The 14,051-nt window shown below is 51.3% G+C and overlaps 1 protein-coding gene across 1 annotated transcript; it reads right to left on the bottom strand.

The window, feature by feature from the left end:
- Nucleotides 1-3,544: 3,544 nt before the first annotated feature.
- Nucleotides 3,545-12,426, bottom strand: ADAMTS1 (ADAM metallopeptidase with thrombospondin type 1 motif 1). The gene is made up of 9 exons (XM_042903025.1): nucleotides 11,489-12,426; nucleotides 9,477-9,823; nucleotides 8,989-9,121; nucleotides 8,535-8,702; nucleotides 7,569-7,855; nucleotides 7,134-7,320; nucleotides 6,868-7,043; nucleotides 5,764-5,939; nucleotides 3,545-5,601 (listed from the first exon to the last, which is right to left on the bottom strand). Exons 1-9 carry the CDS (start codon nucleotides 12,171-12,173, stop codon nucleotides 4,902-4,904), a joined length of 2,859 nt encoding a protein of 952 aa, XP_042758959.1. The 5' UTR covers nucleotides 12,174-12,426; the 3' UTR covers nucleotides 3,545-4,901.
- Nucleotides 12,427-14,051: the final 1,625 nt, after the last annotated feature.

The following is a 14,051-nucleotide window of genomic DNA, read 5'->3' as shown; positions in this document are numbered from 1 at the left end:
ATCCATGATGGTTTTTTTTCTTCCATTTTCACATCTATATCCATCTGCAAACCTCAAAGTCTTGACCTGCAGAATTTGACCTTTTTTTCTCAGCTGTTATCATTTAGCTTATCATTATCCTTCATCGTGGTCATTGCAATAATCTCTCCGTCTGACTCCTATCTGGTCCCCTTCCACGTTAAAATGTTAAGTCAAACCGTGTCTCTCCTCTGCTCAGTTCCTCAAGTCCTTCCCCTTCGGTTTAAAGCAACACCGAAGCATACTTCCTACTCCCCGGGAACTTGCTCTCTCTCTGTCTTCCACCAATCTCCCCTCCTTCCCCTTTGCCCATTATTCCAGCCACAGGGGCGTTTTACTGTTCCCTCCAAGAAGCTGAGCTGACTGTCACATGTGGTGGCCACCTCTCTATTGTAAAATCTCATCCCTCGAAGAATTATCTCCTCCCCTCCCTCTGATTTCTTCCCAAATATCTCCTTATTGAAAAAGCTCTCCTGGATTAGTCAACATAACATCACACTCCACCTCCTTCCCATCCCAGCAAGTGAATGTTTTAAACTTTCTTTTAAGAGTAGTAAAACATAAAACGATAGTAATCCTAAGGAAAAAGAAACTACCATAGCCCCAAAAAAATGCAAAATTAGAAACAAATCATTGTATAGTAATTACAGACATTTACCCTTAGGCAATCTGACTAATACGAGGCAGCTGTAAGGAAAGGTTCAGGCTTCTGAATTACGGAGACTGGAGCACACTGAACAAACAAACACCACATTAAGAACTTCCAAGACTGAGACCAAATGGAGACAAGTAGAGTGAGCAGGCACTGTGCGTGGTTCTGTGCTCAAGCAGGGGAGGGGCAGAGAGAGGAAGACACAGAATCCAAAGCAGGCTCCAGGCTCTGAGCCGTCAGCACAGAGCCCGACGCGGGGTTCGAAGTCACAAACTGGGAGATCATGACCTGAGCGGAAGTTGGGCGCCCAACCGACTGAGCCACCCAGGCGCCCCCCGCCTGCCCCGTTCCCATTTCTGCTCACGCCCGTGAACTCGTCCGTGTCACAGAAGTATGTGTATGGCAAACAGGCCACACTTCTATAGTGAGGTAGCTTTGGTCAATTTCCTTGACAGGTCGAGCACCACCAACCCTTCCTTACATTAATAATGTTTGTTTTTCTTTCTTTTGGAAAACCAATGAGATTAGCAAATTGTGTTGTGCATTCTTCCTCAGTCACATGAAGATCTGTGACAAATTAAACAAAGAGCAAAAGTTGGAAACGATTTTTGCCAATTTTTAAGTGAAAGCTCTGATCCAAATGTTGTGCTCGCAGGGTGGTTATTGACATGCTAGAAAGAGAAAGTGCCCGTTGAATGCTTTGAAAATTAGGCGCTTGGATTAGTATTGAACATCATGCTGGCTCATCATTTACACCTGCAACGTGAGTGAGCGCAAAGTTTCCTCCTTTTCAGCAGGTGCCTGGTCAAACTCATGGGAACTAGATGCATGTTTTAAACCAAACTCTCTTTGCTGCCCAAATGGAGTATCTTAAACTGCTCGTTTTATTGATAAAAAGAAAATCTTACCAGCAGAGGGCTGAAAAAAATAATGTGGCAGCCTACACAGTTGTTTGGCATTGCGTTGGACAATAAAGAGAATTCTGGAAAGTCTCTTGGCGGTTTTTATCTTCATGTCCTGAATTTCAGCCTTCTGTTTATCACATCCAATCAATGTAAGCCTTTTTTTTTTTTTTTTTTTAGAGAGAGACAGAGAGAGCAAAAGTGCAGAGGAGAAGGGCAGACAGATAGAGAGAAAGAGAATCTTAAGCAGGCTTCATGCTCAGTGCGGAGCCCAAAGCGGGGCTCGATCCCACAACCCTGAGATTGACCTAAGCCCCAATCAAGAGTTGGACGGTCAACCTCTGGCACCACCCAGGCACCCCTAATGCAAGCTTTTGAAAAGAAAAAAACCTCATTGGTGAATTCGGCAAGATCTACAAATGACTTCTTTATATTACGGGTCGTCACTTTAGGTATATTTATAGTATTGTATCAAATAGCTTATACAGTAATTGAGGGTAAGGGCATTTCTTGTGTGTGTGCACCCCCCACCTCACTCACTCTGGGAATTTGCGCCACAGTAATAATCTAGGCAAGTAAATAATGATGGAAGTTGGTGCAATGAGCGTGTCAGGCCATTGAACTGCATGGCCAAATTCTATGTTTAACTGAGTTCTATGGGAACAGGACTGGTTCCCCACGTAAGAAGACTGGACTTTCACCTTTCAGTTCAGTGGCCAGTAGGTAGGAAAAAACTAAACCAGAGAAGACATGACTCTCCCCTCCCCTGCCCTACTTTCTGACCTATGCACCTGGCCCCTGAGAATCTTATATTCAGTTTGCTCAGGGGAAGAAAGAGCACTGAGTAATTCTTGAGGGCAAATGGGAAATTATCATCTGAATCTGAAATTAGCATGTTATATAGAACTATTTGAGAAAACTAAGGAAGGTGAAAAAAAGGATGAAAATGTAATGTTGGAATTGTCTGTGGTTAACCACATAATCGGAGTCTCCTAGTAAATAAGCCATTTCCTGAGAGAAATGTAGTTATTTTGGAAGTGGTTTCAACTTTTAAAGTCATTGATGTGCCATTTAGTATTTAAATTACAGTGATTTACAAAAGGCCACCCAGAGTGGTCTGGATGTTCCAGGCTTTCTCCAAAACACCTCATGCATTCCTGAACAGCAAGTGGAACATTTGGAGAGCTTGGCTCACCACGCATGTGTAGCCCAAATGTAACTTCTGAAGCATCATTTTCTACTCAGTAGCTTACTTTCACAAAGTTTACTCACATGGTATAATCGAAGAGACACAAATTCAAAATGCTTTTAGAACCCTACCTGGCCTCATTTATAATTTTTTTTAACGTTTATTTATTTTTGAGACAGAGAGAGACAGAGCACGAATGGGGGAGGGCCAGAGAGAGAAGGAGTCACAGAATTGGAAGCAGGCTCCAGGCTCTGAGCCGTCAGCAGAGTCCCACCCGGGGCGCGAACTCACGGTCCTCGAGATCATGACCTGAGCCGAAGTCCGACGCTTAACCCGACTGAGCCACCCAGGCGCCCCTTATTTATGTTACACATCAGAGGTCGGAAAACTGCCCACAGAACAAGTTTGGCCCAGTTTTTGTAAATAAAGGTTTATTAGAGCACCACCATGCCCATTCGTTTATGTTATTGTCTATGGCTGTTTTCACGCTACAACAGCACAGGAAAGTAGTTGTGACAGAGATGATCTGGCTCTTCACAGAAAACATTCGCTCACCATCTGTGTATGTTATTGCATCAGTAGCAAAACCTATCAATCACTGAAGATAGAATAGGGTCTTTCTTTCTTTCTTTTTTTCTTTTCTTTTCTTTTTTTTTTTGTAGCAACCACACACATCCATCAGGTACATTTCATTAGGACGAAATCTTATTTCTACAGAATTTATTTTGTGCCTCGGATGTCCTTCCCGGGAGCGAATTCTCATTTAAACAAAATAGACACGCACACATTCAAAAAGTGTTCTTTTATTATTTCTAGTAACATATATTGTATAAATACTCTATTTTTATATGCCCTTTTACAAAAGCGATATAACTTAAAAGTTTTATCATTAGAAAGAAATGTATAAAAATAAATATGTTATTATAGGCATTTATTACCAACTATAGTCCTTCTTAGAAGGAACACACAAATACTTATGAAGTACATAGAATTTATAGTAACATATTTTACTATATACATATGGGAAAAAAAAAAAAAGTCCTATTCTCTTTCATAGTAGAAGAGCTGAACAGACATTCACCAGGATATGACTGTTGGGCCAGCTGCTGGGGGTGGGCCTGCTACCCCTCAGGAGCCTCCCCACTGCGAGACTAGTGATCTCCATGTCCCCAAACACTGGGGATCCCACTCTACACGCCCCATCCTTATACTGGCATTACATCCTTTTGTGTGTGTGTGTGTGTGAGATCACCCGGTCCTTCTTGAGCCGTGAACCGGTTTTTGTTTTCTGTTTGTGTTTTCCACCCACATTCCAAAAGTAGGCTTGCATGAGGAGGAAAGGTGGAAGCTTTGAGCTTATCCTGTCTCCTCTGACTTTCACTAGCGTCTGATTCATTGCTGCCTTTTTTTTTTCTTTCTAACTCCTTATAGACTTAACGCATTTTCACAAACACGTGGAATGGTTTCTTTGTCAAAATGACGTCACGGATGAAGACCCAGAAGTGGCACAGGACAGCGAAGACGGCGTTCGTTTTCAGTCACTTTATGTTGCGAAGCATTTCTCTCACGGAGGACAGTCTTGCATTCTTAACTCTCAGTAGAGACGACGGCGGAAGTGTTCTCCGAAATCGTAGCAGCCGCGATCAATCAGCGCTGGCTGAAGATGCTACGGGCCCTCCTTTCTCCCTCCGTGGTTCACGAGGTAAAGCAAGCCCTGTCTGCAACTGAAAGTCTCCTCTTTCTCCTGCTTTTCAGTTCCCAACCCGCACGGCACAAAGTATTTAATCATTTAATCGGTACCACAGCACGGGGATCGTGTACTCCTTAAACTAATTGTGACAACTGCGTCTATTTGTTTCTTACACTTGTCATAGATGTAACAAAAGGAATAATAATAATGCCCCGGGGCTTTATCATGCTATATCATTGCTCAGAGATTAATAACCCTCATTAGCTACCCTATCAGATTCGTAACTGGCAGGATATTCTGCCGATCTAACTTCTTTTCTACCTACCTCCACACTCCCAACTCCTTACCCTCTCTGTTCGTCACCGGCAAGGTACACTGGATCCCTCCAGCCTTCTTGGTATCAGTGCACCAGCCCTTCCACACCTCATCCTCCCCTCGACGCTCCCCTGCTTAACTGCATTCTGCCATCGTACAGAAATCTATGTAATGCTTCGGTTTCTTGAAAGGATCGCAGCTCTCGTGAGACAACACCCCCCCGTCGTGGGACAGACACTGCAAGGTTCTCTTTTTGTAACCTTTCCCGCAAGTCTTGGAGCATGGTGACCAATCCCCCAGCTGCCAGTGGGGGCAAGGCACGTCGGCGCAGGGTCGGGTGCTGGCTGGCTTCACCTCCTTCGCACACTCCGAGGCGGGCTGCCCATTGATGTCTCGGCACTCCACCACTCTCCTCTGCCAACCCAGTCCGCATGACTTGGAACATTCACCCCACTCTTCAATGACCCATTCTGAGAAGGTAGGGATGGCGTTGAAAGGTTCCTTCTTCTTCTTCACAAAATAGGTGTATTTAATTTTCGGGCGAAGGGCGTTGCCCACGGTGAGGACCTGGATGGTTATCGGCTCTTTGAGCGGGCTAAAGCTGCGGATTCTTTCCAACGCGGCGGAGGAACCACTGTACCTCAAGACGGTACCTTTGTAGGTAATGTCTTGCTCTAAAGTGGACAGAGTGAAGTCGCCGTTCAGGATATATGTGCCGTCAGCGGCTTTGATGGCAAGATAGCTGCCGTTATTCCTGGACCCCCGGTGATTCCGTTGTTTCACCTCAATGTTTGTGGCTCCGGCAGGAATCGTGACGATGTCATGATATCCAGGTCTGCGGGCAAGAAAAAAACAGATATAAAACTCTCTCGGTCGCTGGCTAATTATAACACTCAGCTGGAAAACACGCGGATCGTTTGGAACGTCAGCTCTCCCAGACCTGTCAAGTTACCTCTACGTAACAAGATCTTTGGGGGTATGACGTTTCAAGACTCACTTGGCACTAGTAACCGATCCTGAGGTCTTCTTGCACGTAGATCCATTTCCTCCACAAATACCACATTTGTCAAACTTCTTCTTGGAGTCTATGATACGATCGCAGCCAGCTTTGACACACTGTCCTTGCACGCAGACAGAGGTGGAATCGGGGCTACACGGGGTACCATCGACCACCTGGAGGAGGGAGAACACGTATCTGGTGTCACACGTGAGTCAACTCGGGAAAGAGATGATGTTGCGATAATTAGGGGAGATTTTCTCACGAACATAATGCCTCTGCTTTCCTGACCATCGTAACAAGAGGAGTGCTCTACACGTGGCCCACGCGACCCTTCTGGGTGGCGTTTTCACTACAGTAGATATAGGCGTCCGAAAATACTATACATTTTGATTACTTGTTTATTGACCTGTCTCACGTCTAGGTCAGGGCAATGAAAGCAGAGCCGGTCCATCTGCATACTGCGGTACGCTCAGTGCCTAGAATAATTCCCGCCAATTGCAGATGCTGAGTAAGTCAGCTGTTGCCCGTTGAAGCCGCAACCGGGAAATATTTTCACAGCCTACGGTGATCATGGCTCATGATAATCCAAGCATCATTCGTTTCGTTGTTCTTAAATCTCAGAACCAGATTTATCCTCGCAGCAAAACAGCAAAACGATGCCTCTACTAGTTCAACGTACGTTCTCAAACACAAGTGTTATCGACGTCAGACTTCCTTTTAATGAGTCCATTTGCACACGTTACCGCTAATCACCGGTAACAAGAACTGTGCTCCATGCTAATGCTATTTTCCAAAAGCGCTGTCAGGCTGCCATGCTAATATGCCATTTATCTGACCATAAAGGCCTTTTCTCTGCATATCAGAGTCATAACAAGCAATGCTAAGAATCCTAAGTGCCTGATTCGGGCTTCGTTCATAACTGGAAACGATGCCACACTCAAAAGAAGGCGGTGGGCAACATGTCTAGAACCAAAAGGAGATCCGATTCGAAAATCGAACACGTTGGGATGTGAATTCATGCAACTGCATCACAGGCTGCATGAAAAGGTTGCAGTCCAAGCCCTCGTTTCTTGGGCAACAAGTATGGATGGAAGTAAGTACCTTAGGCTGCAGAACGAAGAAGAAGCCAATGCCTTTGGCTTGACAGATGAGCTTGCATCTGTCCTTTGGCGAGACTCCGGCATACTTGGGTGTCCACTCCACCGCGGGCCCGCTCCCGAAGGAAACCTTAGAAAACTCGTTGTGTGCCTCACACTGTTCCTCTCTAAATGTTTTTCCTGGGAAGAAAATGATATCATGACGTCATCGGTTTTCAACCCTCGCCTGCCTGCTCGTGGGCGCATCACTTGCGACCCGCTTCTACTCACCGTTGTTATCGGGACAGTCTTCGATGTTACAGGACCTGTAGCGCACACGTTTGCCTTCACAGTACTTCCCTCCGTTTTTGGGGACCGGGTTGTCACATTCCCTCATGGTGTACTGAACTCCTCCGCCACAGGTTCTCGAACAGTCTCCCCAGGGTCCCCACGGTCCCCAGCTTCCATGAATAGGAGTCTGCATGGGGACACAAATGATCAGCATTAGAACTCTTTACGGAACTCTTTTTAGGCAACGAACGAGAAAAGTAAGAGATGAAGAATCCGTTGTAAAAACCATCTGTCTTGTGTCCCCCCCACCCCCGCCCCCATCAAAGGACACAGACAGGGGTGCCTATCGTGCAATCAGATGTTTTAGCATCGGACTGCTCCTTCCAATTCCGAATCTTAAAGGCGTATGCGCATGCTGGGACAGGCAAAACTCACATGGAAATGCATCTTGTCCGTCTTGTTCACACACTTGCCGTTCAGACACCATTTCCCTTCTCCACAGCTGGTGCCGTCCGCCCAAGGGAAGTGTTTCGTTTGGCACACCAGCAACCCGCCAGAGGTGCCTGTGCACCACAGGGTCGTACAAGTGCTGGCTGCATCCAGGCAGTGCTTGGACTCTTCCCCAAATGTAAACTGGCACTGCCGGTTGGCATCGTACAAGGTCCCCGGGAGATCGGAGGGAAGCTGGAGGGGGCTCTGGGGCTTGTCCATCAAACATTCCCCTGCAAAGGAAATGCCGACCAATATTAAAGAGCGGTGACTACAAACAGACAGAAGGTAGATCAGTTTCAGAACACGGTTACCGTAAGAAATCACACAGAGCAGAGTGATTTGAAAACTAGAGCTGCTGGGGAAAATGCCAGCGAGAGTTAAATAATTTGTAAGATACTGTCCTCCAAAGGGGATTTCTGCATTAACAGTGACAGGAAATTACTGTTCTGCTAAAATGCTCAAATTAATGCACTTTTAGGAGCTACTCGGCCAGAAGCACTGTCATTTACTGGGAATTAAGATCCAAAAATGTATGCTCGTGGGGCGCCTGGGTGGCTCAGTCGGTTAAGCACCCGACTTCGGCTCAGGTCCTGATCTCACAGTTCGTGAGTTCGAGCCCGGCGTCGGGCTCTGTGCTGACAGCTCAGAGCCTGGAGCCCGCTTCAGATTCCGCGCCTCCCTCTTCTCTGTCTGCCCTGCTCATGCTCTCCTTCCCCCTCTTGCCCAAAAAATAAATAAAAATTAAAAAAAAATAAAAAGTAAAATAAAAATGTATGCTCCTGACAACGAAAGCAATTTGGAAGAAGGAGAAATAAAAAAACACACATAAGAAAGAAGGGACTGGTTTAACTAGAATCTTACATGTGGAAGGCTGGATAACATCTAGAAAGAGTAGCTGCAGCATCTTACCATGACCATTATCTAGGAATGATGTAATCATGTAGGCACTGCAGGGAGACCAAGGCTGGTTGTGGTTCAAGTTGGAAAGCATTGACGCCATCATGTGGGAATTCTGGTCGACACCATTCATGCTGGCACACTGCTTTGCATCATCGTGTGGCATGTTAAACACGTGGCCTAAGAAGCAATCCAAAACCCACATCAAAATACAGCACTTCCCGCCGCCCCGCCCCCCCCCCCCCATCAGAGATTCACTTGTCCCGAAGTGATTATTTCTAGAAGAAATGTATTTTGGAAACAATCGAGCTTGGGCCCGATACGTCTATGTCTTACAAGGCACAGACAAATAGGTAAATTTCCAAATGTCAGGATCTCATCCTATCTTATTTTGAAATCTGTTAAGGCTGGCCACGTTCAGAAGAGTGGGAAAAGAGGACTTAACTCCCACCCTGAAATGACTTACCTAGTTCATGAGCCGTGGTGAAGGCAGCTTGCAAGCCATCGTCTTCTATGACCGAACAGCTTCTGGTGGGATCACATATAGTTCCGACATCAGCCATCCCAAGGGTGTCACATGTCTGCGCCCCACACAAGTCCTAAAAGAAGCAAACGTAGGTCCTTATGCCTAGGAACAGAGAGCGCGAACCTTGCGACCTAACTTTTGGCAACAGGTATCTTCCCATTCGTATTGGGAGCATTTACATTCGCTGCCACCGAGCTGTCCAAATCTGGGGACTCCTCTGTGGGATTCCTATGAAGATTTTTCTCTACTGCTATTCAAACAGGACTGTGGGACTTGAGCTAGTAAAATGACGGAGGCCGTAAGTAAAACTGACCACGTTAGCCAATTAAAAGAATGCAAGTCAAGGGCACTGGCTAAACGCCTCATCCGCGTCTCTGGGTTCGGGCGCTGCCCCCTCCCCCCCCCCCCCCCCCGGAGGGCAGTCATACCTGTCTGGTGAAAAGAATAGCGGTGTCATAGTGCTCCCCGTGCCGGTCACTGGGCGGGTTGTGCTGCTTCTGCCAGTTACAGAAGTTCCGCAGAGTGAGGGCAGCATTGGAAGTCACCTCGGGCCCCTTCTGTTCCTCGTAGATGACCAGGATCTTCACTACCACCAGGCTCACGGAGTTCCGGATGCTGGGGTGTTTGTACAGCCTGGCTGCTACCGAGAACAAGGTGAGAAGGTAGTGCTTCAGACCACTGCCGTGGAACTCTGCCATGGACTGGTCGGCCACCAGCATAGTTTCCACGTAGCGGTGGCTGGACACAAATCGCTTCTTTCTCACGCTCCCAGCGCCTGTAAAGAAACAGAAAAGGTAGTTTGCTCAGGGCCCTTCTGGCCGGGAATAGCCACCATCCCAGAGTATATAAGGAAAGCCTAAGCAGTCAAAGCAAACAAAATAAAAATATACCTGGGACCACAATAACAAAAATAGTTGCATCTCTTTGCTGCAAATGTTATTTTTAAGGCTTTCTCCTTTACTTTATTTTCTTTCTCTTTTTTGTTCCCCTGCCTCTTAAATAAAAAAGGCCACGTGAGCCACTGAGGGTTCAGGTTTTTTTTTGGGGGGGGGGGGCGGTGAGGAGGATTTCTTTTGTCCTCCTGGAAGTCCTACAATCTGCACAAGGCAGTATAGACATCATCCTACCCAGCTGCAGTAAAAACTTGGAGCAAAGGCAGCAGGCAGAGAGCCCCTGAGTCACTCTTTCACAGGCCAGGACTCAAATCCTGAATGAGATCATCGGACTCCACGTGGAAGGCCCAGGGCAGGGCTGAACTGCGCTGCTCTGCTGTCTCATTCCAGGGGTCCTGGGGGGGGGGGGGGTGGTGAGGGGGAGTGTTCTGCTCTTGCCAAATCCGGGCACGAGGACCACCCACTCTGCCCAGCAGCCTGTCGTCCCATTCCCACTGCCCCAGGGAAATAAGTTCCTGCCTTGATGGGGGGGGGGGGGGGGGAGACATTTGATTATTTAGAAAAGAGCCTTCTGACTCCTGACGGAAAGCCGGACCCCAGGGAAGTCCCAAACTGGACGCAGACCACGTAACTGCTTCAAGGAGCAGATGTCCAGGGGGGAAAGCGGAAAATTCGAAAACAAGCCACGTGAGAAAGTTAAGGAAGAAGAAAAAAGGCACCAAAGTGACAGGATGAAGAGAAGGAGACAGTAAGCACCGCACACAACTCAAGAGCCAGGGTGAAGCGTAGCAGGAAGGATCAGCAGTGACTAACACGCAAGAGTGCAAGAGAGCAGAATTTTGGCCGCGAGAGGGAGCGCAAACTGGGAGGCCGGGTGGGAGGCGCGGGGAGGCGGGGCCAGCTGGGCAAAGACCTCCCAAGCAGGTTCTGCAGAGGGGCCGGGCCGCCGCCAGCCGGTCGGGGTCAGCCTCTTTAAGAGGGAAGGGGGAGCAGGCCGAGGCCAGCAGGACAGAGATCCCAGCGCAGCTGTCCAGGCGTGCGGGTTGCGCACTGCTAGGTCACCGTCGCTCCTCCACCCTCCATCTCCGCCCTCCCCCCGGCGCAGGGCGCGCGCACAGGCAGCGGTTGCAAAACTCAGCGCAAAGTTGCAACCCGACCAAAGAACACATGCACAGTCGTTAAAAAGAAACGATCAGGACGGAAAGAAGTCACACACGCTCACTCTAGACTAAGGTGGAAAGGAGTTGGGTTACCAACTCTTCCCTTCCCCGTCGAGACGCTTCGCCTTAGCAGAAAATCGCTGCTCTGCCCGGCCTCTCTTGACCATTCATTATTCGGGCCAACGGGATTCGGTTCTAGCCGGGTTGGATTCGTTTACCAACCCAAACCTCAAGCCACATTCCTCCACACCAGGCCCGCGTCCAGTCCGCAGACGCATGTTCCTGCCTGCGAACAGGAGTTGACCCTCCACACGCGCCGCTCAGAGACAGTGGGGAGAGGGGGATGAATGGAGAGGCGAGTGAGAGCACCTCTTCTGCGACTGATACCTGTCGGCTGTCCCGCCCGCTGCGGCGCGGGGTCCCGCGGCGGCCACTGCGTCCCGGAGTCCTCGTCCTCTGGCCCCGCGCCCCCGGCGAGCTGGGTCTCGTCGTCCGTGACCCCGCACTTGGCGCCGTCGCCGCCCCGCTGCCTCCGCCGCAGGAGATGGAACTGGGGCCGCTCCGGCGGCTCCTCCCCGGCGGCGGCGGCGGCGGCGGGGGCCAGGCCCACGGTGGCGGCGGCGGGCGCGGGCTGGATGAAGTACTCCTCGCCCTGCAGGTAGAAGGCGCCGCTCACGCCCTCGCAGAGGCTGAGAGCGGCGGCCGAGCCGGAGTCGCCGTTCACGGTGCCGGAGTAGAAGCAGTGCGTCAGGTCGCCGGCGGGGTCCGGACGCAGCGCGTCGGGCCCGGGCCTGCGCCCCACGGTCTGCAGCGTGAAACCGGGCGCCAGGAAGCCGCGGTCGGGCTGCAGCTCTAGGTGCAGCTGCCGGCCGAAGGCGTCCAGGCGGAGGTGCGTGGTCGCGTGTCCCGGAGCGCGCTCCAAGTCCGGCAGCACCAGCTCCTCGTCTTCCTCGGCGGGGCGCCCGCGCGCACCCGGCACGAGCAGCAGCAGCGCCGAGGCCGCCGCGAGCAGTAGCAGCGCGGGCGCAGGCTGGGCGCCCCGAGGCCGCCGCGCCAGCTTCGCGTTCCCCATGTCGCTGCCTCCCGTGCGCCTTCGGAACCCCGCGGGGACGGCTCGCTGCACCCGAGTCCCGGGAGGCACCGCGCGCCTCAGTGGACGGAGAGAGAGGGCTATTGTTCGGGTCGGGAGCGCGGAGCCTTGCTGGCTTCGCTCTGGGTTGTTACAGTGACTGTTATTCTTTGAAAGGGAGCGCAGAGCCGGCGGTGGACAGGACTCCCGGAGTCCCCGGGAAGGAGGCGCTGCAGTTCTGCGGGCGCGCGGGAAGTTTTTCTTCTAGCGCAGAGTTGGAGGCACCGCGCGGCAGGGGCTGGCCGGGAGGCTGCTGCAGGGACAAGAAGTGCCCCGGGACGCCTCCGGGCCAGGGGGGCAACGGGCAACGCGAGGACCGGTGCCTGGAGCCCCTCTTCGGTCTCCGCCTTGGCCGCGGGGCTTGGCTCTGCGCACCACAAGGTCCTCTCGGCCCTACAGCGCGCCCTGGCTTTGCAGTGGCCCCTGTCTTGGAGCCGCTCTCCAGCGAGTGCAAGAACCAGGCAACCCGGGTTGCCCTTTTATAGTCTCCAACATGTCTCCACCTCCCTTCCCCCTTCTTCCTCCCTCTTGGCCGCCTTTCCATCCCAGAGACGCCGCCCCCTAAACTCTGTCGGTGCTAAACCGCGCTCAGCGCCGCGGGCCGGGGCGGGGGAGGGGGACTGCCTCCGCGTTGGCTGGGCGCCAAGGGCTCGTCAATCTGGGGGCGGAAGACGCAGGAGGGGCGCTGTGACCAGCACTTTGTGCGTCTGGGGTTGCTGCGGGGAGAAGGTACTCCCTTCCATTGCGCCTTCCCCCTCGCTAGCTTCCCGGACCACCCTCCCTTCTCGCTGCCCTTGTGCGGGAGCGCAGCTCGCGCGCTGGGCTGCAGTTCCCAGAAGGGACGGTGGGGGTGGAGGGCAGAGTCCCTTCTCCAAGATTTCCCTGCCCGGGGGCTGTCACTGGGCCGCCTCCCTTTGCCAACCCCTCCCGCAGCCCATTACTCCCCAGTTTGTACGATGAGCCGGGACTGCCCTTTCTAGAAAAATACCTCACCCCACCTCCACCTCCCTGGCCTTCCTGGGCGGGTTTATGCAGCTTGCTCTCTCTTCGCCCCAACATTTCTCGGGTAAGCTTGTTTGGGTCAGTGCCAACCTGGAAAGCATGCCTGGGGTCAGGGGGACACTTCCCAAGCTCTAGATTTTAAAATGCGTTCTCATTGACCTTTATCTCTACCCTGCCATCCCCTGCCTTAGCGACTTCTCTTTGGGGACCAGGCTCACACTTCCGGAATAGGTGATCTGGAACGCGTTTCAATTCCCTGGAGCCTTAGGGAGGGACTTGGGCTTTCTCTTCTTCATTCCACAAATAATCAACTCCCGCCCAGTCTGCCTTCTTTTCCCTAATAGCTGCTGCAGAACGTAGGCCAGGCTGGCGGAAACGTCAAGGAACCCCACTTTTCCACCCAGGGGCCAGCGGGACCGCCGGGGCTACAAAGTGTGCTGTGGGGAAATTAGGAAGTTGGCTCTCTTCCCTGACCCCCCTCCCCCCTCTTCCCACCAGGAAGGGAACAGGCTGCATTCGTGTTCTGAAAGCAAGCGCTGCAGAGCCTTTCCACCTCCTTAGGTCCCAAGGAAAAGCTGAGCCTCTCTTCCATCGATAACGAGGGAGGGAGGGGCTCAATGACACAGAGGAAGGAAATGTTTCATAATGCTTCCACAGGCGGAAAACCAGGGGACAATGGTGAGAACGGCCGCCGCAGTCCCGGGCAGACCCGTGTCCCTCTCGCGCGCGCTCCCACTTCCTCGCCCGGTGTCCTGTCTGGCCGCCCCTGCCCCTCGATTTTCACCAAGTTTTGTGTCAGCTCCTTCCTCACTCCTCCCC

The sequence above is a fragment of the Panthera leo genome, chromosome C2 (assembly GCF_018350215.1).
Source record: "Panthera leo isolate Ple1 chromosome C2, P.leo_Ple1_pat1.1, whole genome shotgun sequence".
Taxonomy (NCBI): Eukaryota; Metazoa; Chordata; class Mammalia; order Carnivora; family Felidae; genus Panthera; species Panthera leo.
This window is presented reverse-complemented; position numbering and strand designations above follow the sequence as displayed.